Source organism: Trematomus bernacchii, unplaced genomic scaffold (genome assembly GCF_902827165.1).
Source record: "Trematomus bernacchii unplaced genomic scaffold, fTreBer1.1, whole genome shotgun sequence".
NCBI lineage: Eukaryota > Metazoa > Chordata > Actinopteri > Perciformes > Nototheniidae > Trematomus > Trematomus bernacchii.
Window position 1 is genome coordinate 25819463 of NW_022988043.1, and position 24150 is coordinate 25843612.

General features: G+C 42.5%; 1 protein-coding gene across 1 annotated transcript in view; it reads right to left on the reverse strand.

Annotated features, from left to right (window-relative positions):
* Window positions 1–568: 568 nt before the first annotated feature.
* The window catches only part of LOC117473036 (NADPH oxidase activator 1-like), a 28793-nt gene continuing 5211 nt past the window's right edge, over window positions 569–24150 (reverse strand). Inside the window, exons 3-16 of the mRNA XM_034118508.1 lie at window positions 20028–20110; window positions 19419–19527; window positions 16064–16198; window positions 15451–15558; window positions 15273–15332; window positions 15150–15187; window positions 13013–13151; window positions 10074–10142; window positions 9489–9576; window positions 8094–8200; window positions 6816–6976; window positions 1228–1336; window positions 844–967; window positions 569–739 (exon numbers count right to left, since the gene is read on the reverse strand). Coding sequence (XP_033974399.1) covers window positions 633–739; window positions 844–967; window positions 1228–1336; window positions 6816–6976; window positions 8094–8200; window positions 9489–9576; window positions 10074–10142; window positions 13013–13151; window positions 15150–15187; window positions 15273–15332; window positions 15451–15558; window positions 16064–16198; window positions 19419–19527; window positions 20028–20110 — 1437 coding nt within the window. The 3' untranslated portion in view covers window positions 569–632. The remainder of the gene's footprint in view (window positions 740–843; window positions 968–1227; window positions 1337–6815; window positions 6977–8093; window positions 8201–9488; window positions 9577–10073; window positions 10143–13012; window positions 13152–15149; window positions 15188–15272; window positions 15333–15450; window positions 15559–16063; window positions 16199–19418; window positions 19528–20027; window positions 20111–24150) is intronic.

Genomic DNA, 24150 nt, shown 5'->3' on the forward strand with positions numbered 1-24150 from the left:
GCTCCCTTGATCCGAACACCAACGCTCTATCCACTGCGCCACACGCCTCACTAATAATGTAGTTGAAGTCACCAATAATTATTTACAGTACTAAAATCTAACATAATATAGCATTTTTTAAGTATGATTATAGGATTTATTTATATTCAAATTAAAGCCAATAAAGGATTTGATGTTTCTATATGTTCATTCATGAAAGAGACGAAATGTTAAGAAATTAAATGTACAAAATATTTACAATTAAAGATAATGTATCAGAATAAAGTCCCTACAGTAGTAGATACTGTAGGATCCATTGGAACACCAAAGTTGCCAAACCAGGATGATTGTATAAATATTACAGGAGCATCATACTGATTGGATATAAATGTCAAAAAGTTCAATCAGGTCAGTATGGACCCTCATTTGAATATTACAGTGATACAATTTAAACATACTCTTCAGTATCATAGAGAAACGTAACATGATACAACATATCCTCATTCAACAGTTTTACACCCACTCCTCTCCTCTCTGCGGACTATCAGAGAAAAAATATTTTTAAGCATGAAAAATTCGATACGAAGTCCACTTTATGCCTGCATTCTCAGGAAATAGATTTATTAGGGATGACTGCAGTTACACGTCTGCTTTTATAACCCGGAGCTCTGGGTGATGTTGGCGTTCTCCCTGTAGGCGAAGCAGCCGGGGAAGATGCCGATATTTCCTGCACTGTGTCCCTCCAGCCACACCTCATTCACTAAGAGAGGTGAGAGCGACACATAAAGACTCACACTGGAACACAGAAGGAAGCAGTTCCATGACATGCACATTCAGTTTGAGGTTTACCCTGCAGGGCCTCACCTTCACCCAAGATGTCGATGGTGTCTCCTTCGCTGAACTCCAGGTCCTCTGGTCCCTGAGCAGTGTAGTCGTACAGCGCCACCATCTGGTGGAGGATAGAGCGGTTGGCCAAGGGGTCTTCTTTCTGAAGAAGCACAATAAGGGGGTTAATCCTGTATATTAGATTATTACTAAGAGAAATCATTCACTAAATTGAATTTGGGCATGACACTTGCAAACACATTTTAAAGGATCCAATGCTAACATTGCAATATATTGGTTAACTTGATTATCTAACAAACTACAAAATGATTCTATACCTCTATACCTTGGCATTCCAACAGGTATAGTTTCCATTGGTTATAGTATTGCTATATCATAGTATTCATTAGATCAGATCCTCACCTGGCACCACAGGGTAACTCTGCCAGCCTCAGCCACATCTTGCACAGTATGGCCTGGCCCCCCCTCGCCCCCCAGAGGGATTAGCATCCGGGAGCCATGCTGCTTATATCTGATGACACAGTGGGAGGGGTTATGGCCGAGGAATAGATGATATGTTGAGGGCATCAAAGGGGAAACATTGGTTTACAGATGATAGGAAAGAGTTGGAGCCATTAACAGCCTCTTGATATATGATGGATCAGACAGATATATTTGAGTTAAAGCATTATTTATTAAATATGGTTTTTAGAACTTATTATTTTTATTTTTTTTAACAACTTTATTTTTCTGTTTTTCACAAATACAGTATGTCCAACATTTATGACAAAAAGTTGCAAACCCCCTCAAATACCACCCCCCTCTCCCTCCAGGTGGTATTACCCAATGAATAGACAAACATACGACAGAAAGATAAATAAATGAATGGTCTTAGAAATCAAATATAAAAAAATATATTAAAAAACAGTAACATAAGGAATAGACCAAAATAAATAAATACAACAAAATAATGACAATAGACAGTATTCGAGTAAATATTCAGATATAATAAAACATCACATACATAACCCAAACAAAACATTTTAGTTGATGCTATTCTTATTGCCAGCCTTCTAAACCCCTAGTGTGACAAGGTACATAAAAACTCCAAGCCCACAATCAAGGACCCCAGAGTGTCCAGGTCAATAGTCAAAGAAGAATTGCAAAGTGAATCAGGTGAGGGATAGGCCTCTAACATGGGTAATAAATAGCGACCAAGTTTTGTCGTATTTGTAAACTAAACCGCGCACTGCATATCTCAATTTTTCCAAGTCTGACCCAAGCATCACTTCCCTGATCCAATGAATATAGGAAGGGGGATTCTTTCCTTTCCAATTTAGCAGTATGAGACGGCAGGCATGCAACAACACATAGGCAACCGCATTTTTGTGGAGGGAGGAGAACCCTAGTCCAGTGTCAACAGTTCCAAAAATAGCTGTTTGAGGGTTAGGAGATAGTATCCTGTCAGATATTGCAGAGAGTGACCGAAACACAGAAGCCCAGAAACTGCTTAATGACGGACATGACCAGAACATATGCCCCAGGGAGACAGGGGAATAATGACACCTGGGACAGGTTGGAGCAACACTGGGAAAGATCTTAGCTAGTCTGTCGTTGGAGTAATGTAGCCGGCGTACTACCTTAAATTGGATTAATCCATGTCTAATACAGAAAGAAGAGGTGTGTATACGTGAAACAATGCTTTCCCAGGCTTCCTCTGAGATAGAATCACCAATATCTCCTTCCCATGCTTTTTTAGTTTTGTCCCATGTGGGAGGGCAGTTATTCAGAATCAATGTATATATTTTGGACACAGCCCCTTTATTAAATGGATTCACATTAAGAACTCAGTGAGCTAGGTCTTTAGAGGGTGGACATGGATATCCTGGAAAATGTTTAGACGCAAAAGACCGAGCCTGGAGGTATCTAAAAAAGTGAGATTTTGGTATGTTGTGATCCCTACACAAGTGCGTAAAGGATGCAAAACTGTAGTCACTAAAAAGATCTTGAAAATAGACCAAGCCACTTCTATGCCAAACAGCAAATGCCATGTCCAAACGGGATGGTGTAAAAAGGTGATATTATTAGACATTATTGGCGAAAAACTGCACAGCGTTAAAAATGTGCCACAAAACCAACCAATGGATGTATAATCAGACCGTCAACAGCCTGATGGCAACCTAAAACCCCTCTCTTTCCGTATGTCAGATCGAAGATATGATTGGAGACAAAAACAGCCAATCAGAACCCGGTTCGCTGAAGTCCGGCACCGCCCTTTATTTGAACAATTCTCGAGCGTCTATCTAATTAATTAAACTAATCGTGCTGCCTTATTTTGTGCTACTTGTAGTTTGTTTAAATCTTTTTCAGCAGCACTAGACCAAATAACCAAACAATAATCAAGCTGCGACAGAACCAAAGCATCCAAAACTTGTGTTCTGACATCCATTGGCAAATATTTTACAATTCTTTTTACAAGTGACACACCCCTTCCCATTTTATATACAACATCATCAACTTGTTTAGACCAAGATAATTTATGATCCAGGGTTATACCTAGCAATTTTGTCTCCTTGACCTGTTCAATTTGAATATGGTTTAAATGTAGTTGCAATTTTGGTTCACCTTTTAACTGATGATTTGATCCTATTAATTAAACGATTTTGTTTTTCCCGCATTAAGTACCAACTTATTATTTATGACCCACTCCGATATCAGTAGTAGATCTTTATTCATAACATTTGTCAACTCTCTTGTAGTTGATGCTGCATAATATATTGTTGAGTCATCTGCATACATTACAATTTTAGCTTTTTCTAACACTAATGGTCTGCCGCCGGGTCTGGCTACAATGGGTGATCTGTTTGGTATTTTAAGCAAAAGACTTCACAGACATGTTTTGTATAGGTATGGCCCTACAATATAATGTTCCAATATAGCATAATAGGTCCACTTTAAATGAACTATAAAACGTGTTTTAATATCCATACCTTTTCAGTTTTTCATGTTCTTGTGCCGATAGGTGAGTTTCTTGCAATAAAATAACCTGCATCTCCTCCTTTCTAAATTTGGTAAATACTTTCCCCCTTTTAATCGGATTGTTCAAACCATTGACATTTAACGACACCATTTTGATTCCCCTACGTTGCATTATATTTCCCTTCAAAGCATCTTTTCGTTCCCTCCATGTCACAAAACACAATAGGTATAGTAGCAGCAACCACTAAGCTAAACAAATACAAATTAAACATCAAAACTTGGTCTTACAAGGTTTTCGGAGGTTTCAGAACTATCCCCTTTTCCCCCGCTGGTGGGTGGGAGGTAAGGCCTCTCCTAATGAGAGGGCCCCCCCTAGTAGGCAGCAGGCTTGGCGGAGAACCTCTGCCCCGCTAGACGCTATAGACGGCGTGTTGTCAGAAAACAAACCTCGTCTGGTATAATAGCTCCGATTAATGCATTTCACCGTTACGGCCCGTCCACACAGCGGTGTGCGTTGAAGCTTCAACGCTTCTGCCCATTCACTTTGAATGGGGTGACGTCACGCTTCGCCGAACTGCATTGTGGGAGCGAAGCGTAGATTTGCTCGCGTTGCTTGCGACGAAAGTTGAGCAATGTTCAACTTTTGAAGCTTCGACGGAAGCGTCAGCCAATCGAATCATATGCCAGTACAAGCTCTAGCCAATCAAACCGCTGCTTGTGTGTCCGGGGCGGGAGATTCATGTGATTGGTTGTTGGCCCGCCGGCAAGCTTCAACACACGCCGCTGTGTGGACGGGCCGTCAATGTGAAACACGGCGGAGGAGAGGGCCACCAGAGAGTACCACAGCTTCTTAGCTGCAGCTCCACAGCTCCTTGCATGTCCCCTAAAACACAGTTGTATGGGGAATGGAAGCTCAGCTGTGTACTGACAGAGTGGATGGACAGGATACTGCGACTGGGTTACTCACTCCAGTTCTGCAGCATCCCTCCTCCATTCAGGGGTGTAAGAGAGGCAAATCTATCATCCCAGGAGGAGATGGTTTCCTTTCAACAGAGATTCAGGCCCTGTTGCAAGAACGGTGGGTTACGTATTGTAACCCTAGTTCTAGAGTGATGTGTGTGTGAAAAATGCATTTAATAAAAACGATTGCATTTATCCCAGAGTAAGAGTCATCTCTCTCCACAATTCCCCATAATGTCTAGTTGAAATCGGAAAGATCCGTTTCATACGATGTTAACTGGGCACCCATTATGAGACATGATTCCCCACTCGCCGCCCCAGTTGTAACTCCAGCAAAGGAGGCAGCCAGTGGGCGTGCGAGTGTGATAAACCGCAGGAAGTGCTGTCAAAGCGCTATGCGGGTGCAGGGACATTAGGGCCGGCGTGTTGTTGTCAGAAAACACACCTCGCCTAGTGTAATAGCTCCGATTAATGCATTTCACCGTCTGTGTGAAGACGGCATTATGACGGAGCGTGCGGCCCCGCGAGAGCGTGCCGCGGTGCGTTCAAGGACCTCAGTAGAAAATCGGCCCTTTCTGTGTCAGCCCCCCATGGGCCAAACTTCCTTTTATGGAAGGTTTGGTGGCGGAGTGGGCCACCAGAGAGTACCACAGCTGCCAGAGAGTACCACAGCTGCTTGCATGTCCCCTAACACAGTTTTATGGGGAATGGAAGCTCAGCTGTGTACTGAGTGGATGTACAGGACACTGAAACTGGGTTACTCACTCCAGTTTTGCAGCGTCCCTCCTCCATTCAGGGGTAAGAGAGGCAAATCTATCAACCCAGGAGGAGATAGGTTTCCTTTCAACAGAGATTCAGGCCCTGTTGCAAAAACAGGCTGTGTCTGTTGTGCACTCTCAGGACAGAGAAAAGGTGCTTTACTCCATGTACTTCCTGGTTTCCAAGAAGACAGGAGAATTCAGACCCATTCTGGATCTTCACATCCTGAATCAGCACATTGTCTGCAAAAAGTTCCATATGTTAACCATAAAACAATTACTGGAACTGGTGCAGCCGGGCGATTGGTTCACAACCATCGACCTGAGGGACGCTTACTTTCATGTAAATTGGGGGTTTGCGGTCAATTGGAAGAAGAGCAGAGCCATACCTCACCAGCAGGTGGGGTATCTGGGGATTTTGCTCAATGCAGTCCCCATCGAGAGCAAGGGGTACGCCCCCATCGAGAGCGAGGTGTACGCCCCATCGAGAAGGAGGGCAGGCTACGTGCCACTCTGTCAGAGGACAGACGTGGTGCGAGGAAGGGAGTCTAGAGCCTCTGTACATTGGGCTCTATTCCATCCTAGCTATAGCTGCTCGTGGACAAGGGGCTTGCTCATGCCACAGTCAAGGTGTATGCAGCAGCCATCTCGTCCTGTCATGGGGGGCGAGGCTTTAAATGGACCACACATGTTCTTTTAGATAGATGGCGGAAGGCTTACAGTTTTACATTATTAGACGCATTATCTTAGAGAAAATTACATTATTTGTCACTTTGTTTTTAGTCATTATGGCTCACCATTTAGCGCATTCTTTTTGTCACCTTATTTCTGTCGATTGCCTGATCAGAATAATGATATTTGGATTTTGGATATATTTGTTTTTTCTGGAAAGTCAACCAGAGTTTGTTGTTTAATAAATCATATTTTTTTGGAGTGGAACAAAACAACATCTCTGTGCATGCTTTGAGGAAATGTGGCTTCAGAACGTTTAAAACCCAGGATAAGGCACTTCAACAAGAATCAAAGCAGGATTCCCGTTCTTTCTTGGTATCAGCTCCTTTCTTGTGTTATCAATTCTTAGATGTAATGTAATGTGTTTTATTGTGTGCTGTATCAATCCTACTGCTGTCTCTTTTATGGACTCTTCTCATGTCTGTGGAGCTGCAGCATCAGTGCCCTTTGTTAGTTTTTCTTAGCAAGAACACATATAGGACCCACAGGGTGTAGTGGACAAAGAAAAGCATATTTTTAGAAATGAAGCATCACTTGTTGAAATTCAAGGAGACAGAAGTGGGTTGGCAGGCCTGTGGTTACCTGAGGCGCAGCTGAGACGCCGGCTGGCCCAGTTTCTGTGCAATGCAATCCTTTATTTCACGGTTAGTTGTTTCCAGAGGGACAGATAGAGCCACTGTGTACGTGAAGTGGACCTTTACCAGCACAGAGCCCGCCTCTGCTCCCTGAGCCTCATCAGCATGCTGGGAAGAAGGAGCAGGAATACATAAAGAATCACGTAAATATAGCTTTTATTTTAAAATAGTCATCTGGTCCGGTCAGTGTGAATACTGTTTATATGGGTATTATGCAATAACATTATTAATACTAATAGAAATTGTAGTTTTTGAAGTTACTTTTCATATTTTGAAGACACAGACCAAATATTTTTTGATTCCTTATCGAATTTCCCTGCCTGAAAATAAACTATGAATAAGAAACATATTTGTCACTCTGACCGCACACATTGATTTCGGGGACTTTCATTTCAGAGCCTCAAGTTTGGCCTTTTTGCCATCTATGTTTTTTGGAACCAAAGTGACCATAGCCGAATCAGCCCCCCATATGGAAGAAAACAATAATAAACAGTGTACCATTGGTTAAAGAGTAGAGGGGAATTTGGGTGCAAGGCTTCTGTAATAGAAAGTATTTAAGAATAGGAAAAGTAATACTATTTTAATATCATATAAGCTAAATAAAAGCTAAAGCTAAAAACTATCAAATATGAAATGATGTACTCTGAGTCATCGAAGTCATTAAGTTCACCAATCAAAAATGTTTGCTTTCATCTGGGGATTAAAACTGAGTGCACAGAGCAATTTCAACCGTTTTTATTTGAAAGTGTATTTAATCATTAATTTATGAACATTTTCACATCACATTATTTGGGCATTTGGTAGAGATGTGCTACAGAACGTCCATTGGTTATTTCATCAAAAATATTTCATCTTGTCAGGTCACTGGCATTCAGAAAGAGAAAACGATATTCATATCCAAACACTGAATACCTCTGTCTGAGTGTCAGAGGGGCACCTTCAAAAAAGGAGTAGCTCTACTATCTCATTGTACCTGTATAATGACAATAAAGGATTCTATTATATTATATTCATACTGACTTAATCAGGACACATCAGCATTCCCCCTGCTACTTTTAACCTTACTAGGCAGTTTCTTCACAAGCCCCATAATCCTTCTATATTTAGATCTGTATAAAGGTTAGGATTGTGTGCGTGTGTCTCATAAGCTGAATGTGCAAAGAACATAACTTTGATGTGATCCGTCTCACAGCTCTGAATGTTGTGTTTCACAGGGGAATATTACCTGGTCTCTGGCTGGGTTCTCCGTGTACTGGGGGGCCTCTGAGGCTGAGGGCGGTGCGTGGGTGGCAGTGGAGTAGGATGGAGGTGGAGTGTCTGAGGAAAAACTCACTGCAGGAAAACACAGTACAGGTACAAATACAGTCTGAATACATTACAGTTTAATTAGCATTAGGCTGTTGTGATCACATCACAACATGGTCTCTATTTTATTACACATACTCCCATGTGAATAAAAATACCATGTGTGTTTTCTACAACAATCCTTTAAAAATATCGCTGTCACAATCAGAACACCTTCTGAATTTGCAAACTCAAACAACATCCACAGTTTATTTCCAACATTTCTGATTACTTCTTGATGTTTTGTGGCCCGTCAGACTTATTTTTGTAACATGAATATCTTCCAACATCTCACAACTTGGTTAGTAAAATATAATATATTATAAAAGCGATAATATTGCACCTAAGTTGATACCAACCAGTAATCTTGACATTGTGAAAATATTCCTCTTTTTTTGTGTGTTAAGAAGCATCAATGTGCTCAGAAAGAAATGTTTTTAATTTATTACCAATATATTGTGTGCAAAGTTGACAAAAATAAAAGTGGTCAGTTGCTTTACTAGATATATGCATTAATTGTATTACTACTGGTTACTGAGTATAGTAGTTTATTTATAGTATGCTTTAAACCATTGTGCCCATTCAAAGTAATTATTTCCAGGCTATTCTAGACTCGCTCAGATTCAGTCCTGTCACACTGGGAGGGCTGCGGTAGCTAAGCATTAGCATCAAAGGTTAGTCAATCATAACTGACAACCATTGAGCCCACATTCATAACTAGCAACAATTCTTATGGAGCTAAAACCTAACCTGGATGTCTTGATTGAAAAAATGTATAAACACATGCTATGGTTCACCTTGCCTTTTTGTGTGATGAGACACATCTTGTAGCTACATCCGATGCTTATGGAACAACTGACTGAGTCTTTTAGTGCACAGCAGGACCGCTGAACATGCACAACGTTCATGGTTGTAAACAGTTAGGCAAACCATTCAATAAATAAAATAGTGTATGTTGTATAGTCAATACATAATACAAATATTTACTTCCAACTAAACTCTAATACAGTCTCAGTACTCTTTCTCTTTTCTGTTGGAATTAGAACCTTTTTTTTAAGGGAAAATAACTTAGTTGTTACAACATGTAAAGACAACCAACGAGAGAGCAGATTCAGGTAGAGTCCTGAGACTGTATGTTAGAATGCTGCTCTGACCCTTGAATGAACTGTAATAACGGAGAAGCACATGTTAAAGCAGAGCAGGAATGATGTGGCAGGCGGTCCTCCCTTTGAGGCAGGAGAATTTGAGATAAAATAGAGTGTTGTTGGTGTTTTACCTCGAGGAGGAGCTGCAGGGCTGGGCTGGGCCTGTGGGCGGGTGGGGGGCTTCAGTCCCGGTGGGAGAGGGATCCCACTGGGAACTCTCTGTGGAAGATGTCAGTGATATAGAATGTATTATCTAATGGTGGAACAGCAGGACACTTGAGCGTGTCAGTGATCTACTAACTGTTCTAGCTGAAGAGCAAACTGTAGTCCTTTACTTTTAAATGTATTTATCCTAAAATAACATTTTGCTGCCTGGTCTCACAGGTGAAGAAGAGAATACTCTGTTCAGCATGAGTCTAACTCCTGCAATTTGGGAAGTGCTGCCAGTAAAGGTCTACACTAAAATGAGCTTAAAGGTCTCCTATTATACTATTTTCAGGCATATATTATAGGTCTCAGATATAAAAAACATGTGTCTGAAGGTTGAGTGGGCGAGAAGTTGCCAGAAGTTCAACTTAAAGCCAGCCCACATTTTAGTAATGTCTAGCAAATCTGGATCAATCAATCAAAAAGTGCATTTTACATAATAAGTGACCGTTAAAACATTTTGGCAAGAGGATCATAACGTTTATTAATATATTATTACAATACATTACATTCTCCTTTTTGCCTTTTGATGTCTTGACATCGGCAGGATCGAGCAGGGACATTGGAAGAAGTCCTCTCTGAAAACAAAGGGCCAAAATAATCTGAGAATACATGAAATATTATATGACGCTGAAATACAGAAGACAACAAAGCACAGGATTATGCAGGGTTTTCACCAGCCCAAACCATAACCTATACACCAACTGGCTTTCCCTCAATGTCTTCCTATCCTTATCAGATCAGACTTCAAGGCGCTTGTAATTTACAGAATTACAAATGCCTTCATACATTTAATATAACCAAATTATTTAAATTGAAAAAATGGTGGTAAATCTGTTAGGTAATGTGGAAAGGGTAGGACCCAAATGCAGACTACAAAAAGGGTAAAGGTCTATGAACAAAAACGAGCTTTATTACAAAAGCTGATGACAAAAAAACATGACTTGAAACAAAACGAAAGCAAAAGGAAAAAACATTTACCGAAAGACTGACCGTGACTGACATGGAGGGAGACAGGAAAAACCAACAATGAACCGACAAGGCACACAGGGGAAGACAAGACTAAATACAGAGAGGGGTAATCACAAGACAAGACACAGCTGGGGTAAGGGAGGCAGAAACACAAGGGCAACAGGTGAACACAATCAGACACACCAGGGAAACTAACGACAGGAAGGCAAACACAGGAAGAAGGAACAGAGAAGACACAAGGAGGAAAACATTTCAAAACAAAGGTGGAAAATGAAAACATAAATACAAAACCGTACCAGAACCCCCCCTTCAAGGGACGGATTCCAGACGTCCCAAGAAAACCCCAAAAAGTCCAAAACCTCTAGAAGGGTGGGCGGAGGGGGCCCGGAGGAGGGACGCACAACCAGGACCAAAAGGGTGGGTGGAGGGGGTCCGGAGGACGTGCCCGGAAGGGGTCCCGGGCGGATAGCCCGGGGGCAAGGCAGAGTCCAAAAAGGGGCGAAGGCCACAGCGGGCGAACTCAGGGGCCCGGACATGAGAGCGAAGGCAGTGGCTGGAAGAGTCAGGAGGCCGGGCTCGAGGGCGAAGGCAGCGGCTGGAAGAGTCAGGGGGCCGGGCTCGAGGGCGAAGACCGCGGCTGGGGAACTCAGGAGGCCGGGCTCGAGGGCGAAGACCGCGGCACTCAGGGGGCCGGGCTCGAGGGCGAACAAGAAGGCGGCGACGGGACAGCTCCGGAGGACGGGCAGGAAGACGCTGACGGGACAGCTTCGGAGGCCGGGCAGGAAGGCGCTGACGGGACAACTCCGGAGGACGGGCAGGAAGGCCATGACGGGACAGCTCCGGAGGACGGGCAGGAAGGCCATGACGGGACAGCTCCGGAGGACGGGCAGGAAGGCGCCGACGGGACAGCTCCGGAGGCCGGGCAGGAAGGCGCCGACGGGACAGCTCCGGAGGCCGGGCAGGAAGGTGCCGACGGGACAGCTCCGGAGGCCGGGCAGGAAGGCGCCGACGGGACAGCTCCGGAGGACGGGCAGGAAGGCGCCGACGGGACAGCTCCGGAGGACGGGCAGGAAGGCGCCGACGGGACAGCTCCGGAGGACGGGCAAGAAGGCGCCGACGGGACAGCTCCGGAGGACGGGCAGGAAGGCGCCGACGGGACAGCTCAGGAGGCCGGGCAGGAAGGCGCCGACGGGAAAGCTCCGGAGGCCGGGCAGGAAGGCGCCGACGGGACAGCTCAGGAGGCCGGGCAGGAAGGTGCCGACGGGACAGCTCCGGAGGCCGGGCAGGAAGGCGCCGACGGGACAGCTCCGGAGGCCGGGCAGGAAGGTGCTGACGGGACAACTCCGGAGGACGGGCAGGATCCAGTATCGGCCGGACAGGAACCGGAGCCGACGGGACAGGCGTAGACGGGATCCTGAACATGACATGGGCTGGTGTCAATGGGACCCCGGATGGAGCAAGGGCTGGTGTCGACTGGACCCCCAACGGAACAGGACACAGAGTTGGCAGGACCCCCGGTGGAACAGGTGTCGGCGGGACCTCCAACCGGTTAGGACACAGAGTTGGCAGGACCCCAGGAAAGGGATAGAGGCTTGAGAAAAGCTTCCAGGACTACATGTAAAATGTTGTAGCCACTCAGGCAACAAACCCCTGAGCCAGGGCTTGCGAGCAACCTCCTGGCGTGCCTCCTTCAAAGCAGCCACTCTACCCCGTATAGATGTGGCGTCATACCAGGTATAAAAAAGGTACTCTAGAGGAGTACCCAAGACGTTCCGCCTGGAGAACAAAAAAATCTGAATCTGCTGAGTCCAATGTTGGTCGGTTCATTCTGTTAGGTAATGTGGAAAGGGTAGGACCCAAATGCAGACTACAAAAAGGGTAAAGGTCTATAAACAAAAACGAGCTTTATTACAAAAGCTGATGACAAAAAACATGACTTGAAACAAAACGAAAGCAAAAGGAAAAACATTTACCGAAAGACTGACCGTGACTGACATGGAGGGAGACAGGAAAAACCAACAATGAACCGACAAGGCACACAGGGGAAGACAAGACTAAATACAGAGAGGGGTAATCACAAGACAAGACACAGCTGGGGTAAGGGAGGCAGAAACACAAGGGCAACAGGTGAACACAATCAGACAATCAGACACACCAGGGAAACTAACGACAGGAAGGCAAACACAGGAAGAAGGAACAGAGAAGACACAAGGAGGAAAACATTTCAAAACAAAGGTGGAAAATGAAAACATAAATACAAAACCGTAACAAAATCAAACATTTCTTTGGATGTTGATTTAGATTTCTGACCCAGTATTAAAAAAAAATGTAACTGTTCTACACACCTTTTATTGAACATCACAGCCTAAAATCATGATTTATTTGTAAAATGCTTCAGTTATCATCGTCACACACATCATTACCAATTACCACCACCTCTGCAGTATAAGCTATACGATTTATTCTCTATTCTTACCTGTCCATCATATATGACAGTTGCCATCCCATCCCTGTCTTGCTCGCCAAATAAAAACACCATGGCCCCCCCCGGCACCGTCAGCTGTTGAGGCCCTCGGGCCATGTAAGGAACTCGCATGCGCATGTATCGAGAATCCCTGGGAAATGAAAAAGAAAATCTGTCATACTTACCATCAACAAACATTTTTACAGTATTGGTTGTTTAAAAGCTCAGGTTACTACTTGGATGTCACAAGATTAGGGATGGGTATCGAGAACCGGTACTAAGTCAGTACCGGTACCTGATTGGACGGTATTGGTATACCGTCAAGCCGCTCGACAAACGGGGCTGCTATCGGTATATGAATTACGCTACTTCCTTAGTTTAAACAATTCTGGTTGGTTGGGAACCCTCATCCCGTGTGACGTATCCGGTTTTAGTACCACTCTGATTGGCCACTGTGAATGCCACTCGTCATCTCTCCTAACAGCGCTCTTATTATTGTGAGACTCCCGGGGGCAGACCATAGGGGAAGACGCAACATCTTGCTAGAAACAGCGTCTCAAGGCTTCTTAACATTTAACAACCTATTAATGATGCATACCCACTTAACGGGAAGAAACTCAGCTAACAGACGATATTAACCATTTGAGCTACATGGAACAGACATCCAACACCAAGAGTCTAAATCAACACTTAGCAAAACGGGCTAACGGGGCTAACGGCTACTTTAGCACATAACTGGCAAAAGCGATCTTTTCTACGTCATTTTATCGGTTAATCCAATTTCTCTGTGTAACTTTAAAATGATTACTGATAATGCATCATTACAATTATAAATAATAAATGCAATAAACGGATTATAATGGTTAGCCGACCGGAGCTTCCGGTTTAGGAGGTGCCAGAGATGGGGTCGTTACTAAAAAAAAGTAATATATTACATATTACATATTACTTTAAAAAAAAGTAATATATTACACTACTTCGTTACTCTCTACATAAAGTAACTCGTTACTTTACTCGTTACTTTACTCGCAGGGCCGGCCCGCCCCTCCCTACAGGCAGATCACGCAGACTGCTAAAGTTTCAAATGTTCTCTTTAGTTCAGTTTCCATTGTCGCATAAGACTGATCCAGATAGCTCTGACTATGGCTGTCCTCTGTCTCCTGCTATCTGTATTTTGCGCAGTATATCTCTGAACGATGCGATGGTGATTCCACTGTGCAAATGGGCAACATTTCCTCTACTATGAAGGATGCTACAAGCCTGTCCATCTCTGCTTTGGTTACCGGTCCTCCAAATTCTAATTTGTGCCGCTTCGGAGTCGGCGGCCGCGCACTCACAACATCCTCACTCTGGGTTCGGGGGTCCGGTCCTTAGCTATTAGCTTCACCTTAGCATATGTTCTTTGCAGGTGTTTGTTGAGGTTTTACGTGGTGTTTGCAGCAGTGGATAACAGCTTCTGGCCTGGACACAGTTTGCACCTCACCGTCACATTCCTGTCTATTCTTCGGACAAACTCAAAATAATGGGCATACCTCCACCCCTCGAAAGTTATCGCTGACTCTGCCATGTTTATGCAGCACTGCACGTGGAGATGTGGACGCGCAAGTCGCGCAGATTACGTACATATAAACCTGCGGCGGAAACCCCTCTTGTCTGTCAGTGTGATTATGACTGATTTTATAAAAGTAACGAAGTAACGCGTGTCGGGGCAATGTTAGTAACTGTAGTGTGATTACTGAATTATAAAAGTAACGCGTTACACTACTCCGTTACCGACAAAAGTAATATTATTACAGTAACGCGTTAATTTGTAACGCGTTACACCCAACTCTGGGAGGTGCGCACGCAGCGTCTCGTTTTAACTGAATAATGGTCATGTTTACATGGATCTATGAACTACCCCTAATTACCGCCCCCCTTGCAGAGACACACTGTCAAACACACTCATACCTGCTTGGTATGACATTGAAAAAGTTACATTAAATACAAATAAATTACAATAAAATGACTTTAGTTTAATCTTCACATCTTGTAATCATGTCTATAATTTTGAGCACCAAATTATTGAAAAGTATCGATAAGAGTATCGAAAAATATCGGTATCGATAAAATCCTAACCATACCCATCCCTACACAGGATAATACTCACTGAGCTCCATCCACCTTGGGCTCATAGAAACCAGGTTTCTGTGGTGAAGACAGAGTGATAGTTGGCAAAGGGAGTGATTGACAACATCATCTTCATTCATACTGACACTGTACTGATTCTTACCTGCAGCCTCAGAGGTTCAAAGCCTCCAAAGTCATCATTGGGAATCATGGATGAAATCACCTGAAAGCAGAGCATCTCAGTGTAAGTGACAGGAGCAGGTTGGAAGCTCATTAAAGCATATTACTACTATAGACTGTGTGATTACTATACCCCATAATACAACATTCAGCAACTCTACCTTTGCTTTGCCCAGGAAGTCTCTTTGCTGCAGCTGCTCCACATCCTGTTTCCTGGGACGAAACACCACGTTGTCAGGCACCAGCAGAGGAGCCAGGACCTCCTCCCTCTGTTATCAAAGCCAGAGCAAAGCGTTCAAATGACAATGTTTGATTTACCCCAGTGGCTTCTCAAATAGAATATCAAGAAAGTCCCTAAAAGGAGCAGTACATTTTTATTTCCAGGATTGGAGTCATCTATGAACACTGTCATTGTTTTGCGAAACAGGTAAAAAATGGCATTAGAATAACCATTGTGTTACCCTTTGCCATGAAGATATACATAACCTTGAAAACACAATCAAACCACCCCTTTACTTCCTATAAAGTCATTCATGTTAAAACAAAATGTTCCATGAACATTTGTTATAATTCATCCCTTGACTGTCCCTGCTGCCACGCACCTGAAGCACCAGCACAACCAAATGTAGCACAGCCTCAGATCGACTGTGTTCCAGGAAGTTTCCAAATGTGTCTATATCCTTGCTAGGATGTCAACTATGGCAATGGCAGAAACAAACGTAAACACTGTGGCAATGTGTCCCTGAAGTCCCTCTCTAAAGTTGTGACACTCACCAGGACGGTGTCCAAAGCCGCCTCTATGTTTCCCCCCCGAACTCCTCCTCTCTCCTGGGAGGCTGACAGCAGAACCTCCCTGGCCTGCTCCCATTGGCCCATCCGACAGTACACAGCTGCTGCATTATACAACACCTAGGGGACACGTCAAAATTATACATTCTGGGACCAGCCGGTAGTATTTCCTTTTGAAAAGGGATGTTGTGCTGGATGTAGAGAAAAGGCAGTTTGATATGACCGTTTGCAGACAGGCAGGATAGGTTAGGATTGTTTAAGCTAAAAACTACATTTCCACCTCTGGTATTCATACCACTTTGGCCACTGGAGTGGATTGTGAGACTGTGATTATTCCTCTCAAAGAGGTTAGTGTACAGACTGTACACACAATTAATGTTGGTGAGTTATCACTCTCTGCACTATCTTTTTGTCCCTGCGTTCATTTAAAAGTTAAATCGTGTTTGTGGTTTAATTTGCAGCCCCAAAGATGATGACATCACAGGACTTAGAAGTCAGCCTCAAACACTGGCAACTCGACTTGGACTACCAGCTGCTCACGACTTGAGCCTTTTCACTTAAAAACACCTGATAGATTTTTAAAGCTGTGCCTTTCAATCAGAGGCACTAAGTGGAGTAGTAAGTCGGGAAGGGGCCCTTGGCTCCCCACTTTAAGGCCCTGTTCTGATTAGGCTAGTTTGATACAGTCACAAACAGATTTATGTAACTCTTCTGTCTTACAAATTGGAACAGCCGCCACCTACTTCTACCTCATGAGAAAAATAAATAAAAATGATCAGCAACACTGATGGTGCAAATGAGATAGGGATACTAGAAGAAAATTACTGATAGTGTAGATCCAAAAGTATTAGATTAACCACTAGATGTACATTCATCTATTTTCTAATCAGTGTCACATTAGCTGCATTAACATACTGTACCTTGCTAAGGTTACTGTACCGACTAATCTCACTTTGTTGTATAGCTCTGTGGTCCAAGCTCTGGGCATCAGGTTTTTTTAAGTCTTTCCACAGATGTTTTATGTCATCAAATCTTAAAATCTGTTACAGGAAAAAGCTGTTTTTCAGCAAGTTAAACCGACCTTTTCATAGGACCTTAAAGCGGTAGATGCATAAAATCAATGCTTAGCAACAAATAGAAAAATGATTGCCTTTATCCAAAAATGAATGGCTGCATATATGAAGGTTATCAGGGCCAGAGGTGGGAAGTAACTAAGTACATTTACTCAAGTACTGTACTTAAGTACAATTTTGAGATACATGTACTTTACTTGTGTATTTTCTAGGGCTGTCAAGTTAACGCGTTAATAACGCGTTAACGCAAAAAAAAATTAACGCCACTAATTATTTTAACGCGATTAACGCATGTGTATTTTTTGTCCTCGGCCGCCCCGTAGTTTCAGAGCGCATCGAGTTTAAAATACCATCTACAAGCTGATGCTGACAGCCCCGCTCCTGCCGCCCGCTTGTGGCAGACCACACTTCCACGCTCACCGGCAGGCCCGGACTGGCCATCGGGAGGACCGGGGGTGTGTATGTGTGGCGCGACTCGCGCGAGCGAGGCACACCTTACGTGTTGTTGTTGTTGTTGTTAGCATCTGGTGCTAGCTAGCTGCGCTAACGGATAAAGGAGCTGTTTCAATGACATTTCGCCGACAACTGCGCCGAGCACTTGACTTTATGCAGGTAGCCAGACAGTGGGACATTGTTCGAAAAGTCAGCGCACTCAGCACGGATAGTACGCGCTACATGATTGCAGCGTCCAGGCAGCACACGTTCGAGCATATATGCCTTGAGCGCGCCCACACACACACACACACACACACACACACACACACCACACACACACACACACACACACACACACACACACACACACACACACACACACACACACACACACACACACACACACACACACACACACACACACACCACACACACACCACACACACACACACACACACACACACACACACACACACACACACACACACACACACACACACACACACACACACACACACCACACACACACACACACACACACACACACACACACACACACACACACCACACACACACACACACACACACACACACACACACACACACACACACACACACACCACACACACACACACACACACACACACACACACACACACACACACACACACACACACACACACACACACACACACAGAGAGAGGTTCCAGGTTGAATATTTGTAATGTTCAGAGGTTGTTGTGTTTAACATTCATGAGAATATTTGTCATTGTTCAAATGATAATAAACAAACATATAAAGCATATTTGTCCACTCATATGTTGATAAGAGTATTAAAAACTTGAAAAATATCCCTCTAAGGTACATTTAGAACAGATAAAAAATGTGCGATTAATTTGCGATTAATCGCGATTAACTATGGACAATCATGCGATTAATCGCGATTAAATATTTTAATCGACTGACAGCCCTAGTATTTTCATGTAATGCTACTCCACTACCTTTCAGAGGTACATGGTGTACTTTTACTCCACTACATGTATTTAATACCTTTAGTTACTTCACAGATCTGGATGAATGATGTGAAATATAATCAAGTCTTAAATCAGACTTTAGTTCCACCTGGAGTAAATTCACAAGCTACCCTGTAGTATACAAAGTCATTCAAACTAGCTGCACCTTTACCAGCTTTGAGAACACTTTCATGATCAATCATTATAAAACATATCAGATATATTATTCTGAAATGGACCAATCTGCACAATGACTACTTTTACTGTCGCTACTTTCACTATATTTTGATGATAATACTTTTCTACTTTTATTTGAGTAACATTTTGAATGCAGGACTTTTACTTGTAACAGATTATTCCTACACTCTGGTACTTCTACTTAAGTACAAGATCTGAGTACTTCTCCCACCTCTGATCAGGGGTGGATGACACTGACTGTGTGTTGGGATTCCGCAAACCAATGGGCACATTGCTTTTAAACCTTGGCTTTAAACATGTTATCTGTTACTGGCAGCTGCACTGTCTGTTGAAGCTAGAGCATGTCTTATCTGCACTGTGAGAAATATGTGATGTTGTGTAACCTCCATCAATGAGGCTTTGTTAGCATCCAGGTGAATGGGACGTTTGAAATAAACAATGGAGGTGATGACATAGCACAGTTGGCACTGTGTTCATTCCTCAGTGGTGATAGACATAGGATTGGATTTCCTTTATATTCTATTGTAATGTGTCAGAAGAAGCATACTGGAGTCTCATGCTTCCCTGTATTAGTGCAGGTGTGTGTTGCAGTGTGTACGAGTGTGAGGCTGAATGTCAGACCTGCCAGCTGTAGAGTTTGAATCTCAGTCCCAGCTGTCTGTAGTCGATGACCGTGTTTCCTCTCATGTGCTTCTGTGCCCAGATACAGTCAGACAGAGCTTCCTCCAACCTGAGCAGACAGCAAACAGACCAACAGTCAGGGAATAAGAGTTCATTTTCTAAATGTGGCATCAACAAAAGCTTTACAAAAAAAAACATGGTGGTTTTACAGGGGTGTTGTGGGTCAGACTTTTTCTTTGTCACACACAGCAATTTGTTCTCCACTGGTTGCCTGGCAACCTCACAATGATGAAAAGTCTCCAGGAAGTGACTGCCAAGAAATAGTTGAGCTCATGAACGCCCATAACAACATGCGTGACATACATGTTGATAATGAGCTTTGAAGTGCTGCTAGGAAGATGTTGTCACCTGTGGACACATCCTGGCTCACTCTTTTCCTCTGTTTCAGTCACAATGCTGAGCTCAGATAACCAGCTGCATCTACAGTGAAGATAAGAGCCTTTCTTTCTAAATTCACACATGTTTCCCTCTTTTCTCAAAATTACAAGAGTATACATGGTCAGTATTTGGGACAGATTGCTCTGATAATCAAAAATAAAATCAACCTACCTGTCAATCTGCATCATCACTGCTGCTCTCTGGAAGAAGCCGACAGCGAGACGTTCATCTTTGGCAATAGTGAGGTCTAAAGCCTGGAAACACAGAGACAGGTGGATGTTGGACACAAAAAGATGGAACTATTACATATATATATATCAAATCAAATCAAAATGTATTATAGCCCCAAATCACAAGAAATGCCTTAAAGGGCTGTACAAAGCAAACAAAAGCAAAGACAAAAAACTGAATACAAACGTCATAGCATAAAAATGATAAAAACATTATACATCAACTAAGTATTGCCATGTGATAAAAGCATGTGACTGAAGTGGTGGTAATGTTGAAGGGAAACTAGGTGATGGAAATTATTTTCCAAGGAAGACAGATGCGAAGAGATGGGTTTTGAGTTTGCTTTTGAAGGAATCAACGGAAATAGCTTTGCAGATCTGAAATGGTAGACGATTCCAAAGGAGAGGTGCTCGGAAGAAAAAGGCTCTGCCACCTACGGATGATTTTTGAATTCTGGGGATGGGAAGGAGACTTGCATTATGTGATTGTGGGAGCCTGGTAGATAATCGCGGGATAATTAATGATGATAGATATGGAGGTGCTAGTCCATGTAAGATTTTAAAGGTTAATAGTAAAATCTTGAAGTCAGATCGTATGTGAATCGGGAGCCAATGCAATGAAATGAGAACAGGGGTGATGTGATCACATTTCCTGGTTCTGGTTAATATTATGGCAGCTGTGTTTAGCACCAGTTGAAGTTTGGCGGTTGTTGATTTTGGTAGCCCAGAGAAAAGTGAATTGCAGTAGTCCAACCGAGACTATAACATGCTTCCTTTTACAGTTGAAGTATTCAGCAGTGATATCCCACGGATGTTAGGTATAGACAGCGGATAGAGCTTCATCATCAAGAGACACAGCGAACCATAAACATGGCATCAGACAACATACTAGAAACTTAATGGGTTTAATGGAAATTACTGTATAATCAGAGGTGGGAGAAGTACTCAGATCTTGTACTTGAGTAAAAGTAGAAATACCAGAGTGTAGGAATACTCTGTTATAAGTAAAAGTCCTGCATTCAAAATGTTACTCAAGTAAAAGTAGAAAAGTATTGTCATCAAAATATAGTTAAAGTAGCGACAGTAAAAGTATTCATTGTGCAGATTGGTCCATTTCAGAATAATATATATGATATGTTTTATAATGATTGATCATGAAAGTGTTCTCAAAGCTGGTAAAGGAGCAGCTAGTTTGAATGACTTTGTATACTGCAGGGTAGCTTGTGAATTTACTCCAGGTGGAACTAAAGTCTGATTTAACACTTGATTATATTTCACATCATTAAAAAGAGTAAAAGTACACCATTAAGCTCTGAATTGTAGTGGGGTAGAAGTACAAAGTGTCAAAAAATGGAAATACTTAATTAAATTGAAATAGTAATAGTTAAGTAGAAGTACATCAAAAGTATACTTAAGGAGGGACTTCCGCCAGACAGCTGAGCAGCATGGTCGCTTGAACAGTGAGCTCCCTTATGCCAACAGAATAAACTCTGCCTAACTCGAAAATTAAAACATATAAAACATCCTGGACAGTTGATAATGAGCGGAGGGTCAACAAAAGCAAGGAATAAGAAAAGCGTGAACCGTCAAGGTAAAGAAAAAACTACCAACATTAACAAAGAAAAGGACAGGCTAACGGCAGAAGCTAGCACAGCAATGGCTAAACCACAAGCTAATCTGGACAGCATTAGCAAGCAAATCGAAGCCATGCAAAGCGAGCTGAAAACCGACTTGACCATCTTTAAGGAGGACATCGCCACTCAAATAAAAAACGAGCTGGCAGAATTCAAAGAAGACATTAACCAGAAACTGGTCAAAATACACACAGAAGTTGGACAGCAAAATGATAAAATAGACGCCGTTAAGAATCGCACGGAGGAGTTTGAGCTCTGGAGTACCGAGGCAAAAAGCGATATGCAGGAAATAATAAAAGAACACAAGTTTATGACTGAAAAGCTGGATGATTTGGAATCGAGATCCAGACGGAACAATTTGAGAATATACGGCATACCAGAAGATGCAGAGCTGAAAAGTGACACGGTGGCGATTTTTGTGGATAAATGGCTGCGGGACGAGCTGTCAATAGAAACAGATCTCCAGATTCAACGAGCCCACAGAGCCCTGGCACCGAAACCAAAATCGGGACAACCTCTGAGGTCGATCATCCTGAACTTTCTGCAGTTCAATGTAAAAGAGATGGTCTTGAAGAGGGCTTGGGAAAAGAAAACTGTCAAACTCGGAGACAATAGGATATATTTCGACCACGACTACACCGCGAGGATACTGCTCCAACGCAAGCCATACGCACAAAATCAAAGAGGTGAGAAACCAAATTAACAACTTACTACATCAGGACATGGAGATAAAAGCAAGATATCTTAAACAAAATTATTATGAATTAGGCCCCAAAGCTACAAAGTTGTTGGCAAGACGATTACGAAAGCAATCAAACAGGCAGCAATCACAGTCAACAAACTACATGACCCTAAAACAAATCAACCTAAATATGAACCCAAAGAAATTGAAATTATTTGTAGAGATTATTACAAAGATCTTTACATGTAAACGTCAACAACAAGTCATATGTGTACAAAGTCATTCCTAGACTCACTGGATCTGCCCTCTATAGGTAAAGTTCAAAATGAACGTATAACAGCAAAGATAACTATAGATGAAATCCATAAGGCAATCGGAAAACTGAAAACAAACAAAGCTCCAGGTAGTGATGGATTCCCATCGGAGTGGTACAAAAAACTAGAAAAATAACTGTCTCCACTGCTACTAGGTACCTTTAATTGGATCATGTCAAAAGAGGATACTCTCCCCTCATGGAAAGAAGCAATTATTACAGTTATCCCCAACCCACTAAAAGATAAAGAATTTTGCCAAAATGATAGACCAATCTCAATTCTTAATGTTGATTACAAGCTCTACACTACAATACTATCAAACAGGCTACAAACAATAGTACCAGACCTCATAGATGAGGACCAAACAGGCTTTGTTTCAGGTAGACAGACGCATGATAATATCAGAAGAACGTTACACATCATACATAGAATACAAACAAATCAAATACCAGCAGCACTGATTAGTCTCGATGCGGAAAAAGCATTTGACAGGGTCAATTGGGAATTGTTATATCTAACATTAGAGAAATTTGGATTCAGTAATAAAACTATTAAATGCATCAAGTCTATTTATAACAAACCAACAGCTCGAGTTAAAGTGAATGGCTCACTAACAGACAGATTTACATTGGAAAGAGGAACTAGACAGGGCTGCTGTCTCAGCCCTACCCTGTTTGCTCTATATATGGAACCATTAGCCCAAATGATCAGACAGGAAAGTGCAATAGCAGGAATAGAAATTAGTCAACAAAAACATGTTATTAGCCTTTTCGCAGACGACGTCATGATCATGCTGAAAGATCCAGTAAGCTCCTTTATAAAGCTAATATTCAGGATACAAATTAAACATATCTAAAACTCAAATCCTTATGTTTAACTGCTCTCCACATCAAAAACTAAAATAATTCAATTTAAACTGGGAAGCTAATCAATTAAATACTTAGGAATAAACATAACCAAAAATGTAGCAAATCTGCACCAAAGCAACTATGAATGTATTGACAAAGATATAAGGAAAGATTTCGAAATATGGTCAACTTACCCGATGAGTTTTATTGACAGGATAAACACAGTGAAAATGAATATTCTACCACGCTTGTTGTATTTATTTCAATCCTTGCCGATAAATATACTGCAGATTCAGTTCCAAAGTTGGGATAAGCTTATATCAAGATTCATATGGGGGGGTAAAAGACCTAGGATAAGATATACCACACTGCAATTGCCTAAAGAAAAAGGGGAACTGGCACTTCCAAACCTAAAGGAATATTATCATGCAGCACAACTACGTCCTCTCATTTACTGGTGCAACTCCGACTATATAGCCCGCTGGAAAGACATCGAAATACTTACATATGAGTCCCCAATTCAACCACTCATAGGGCAAAGAGAAATGCCTCCCCATATTAAAAAAAAGGGAGACCTAGACCCAAT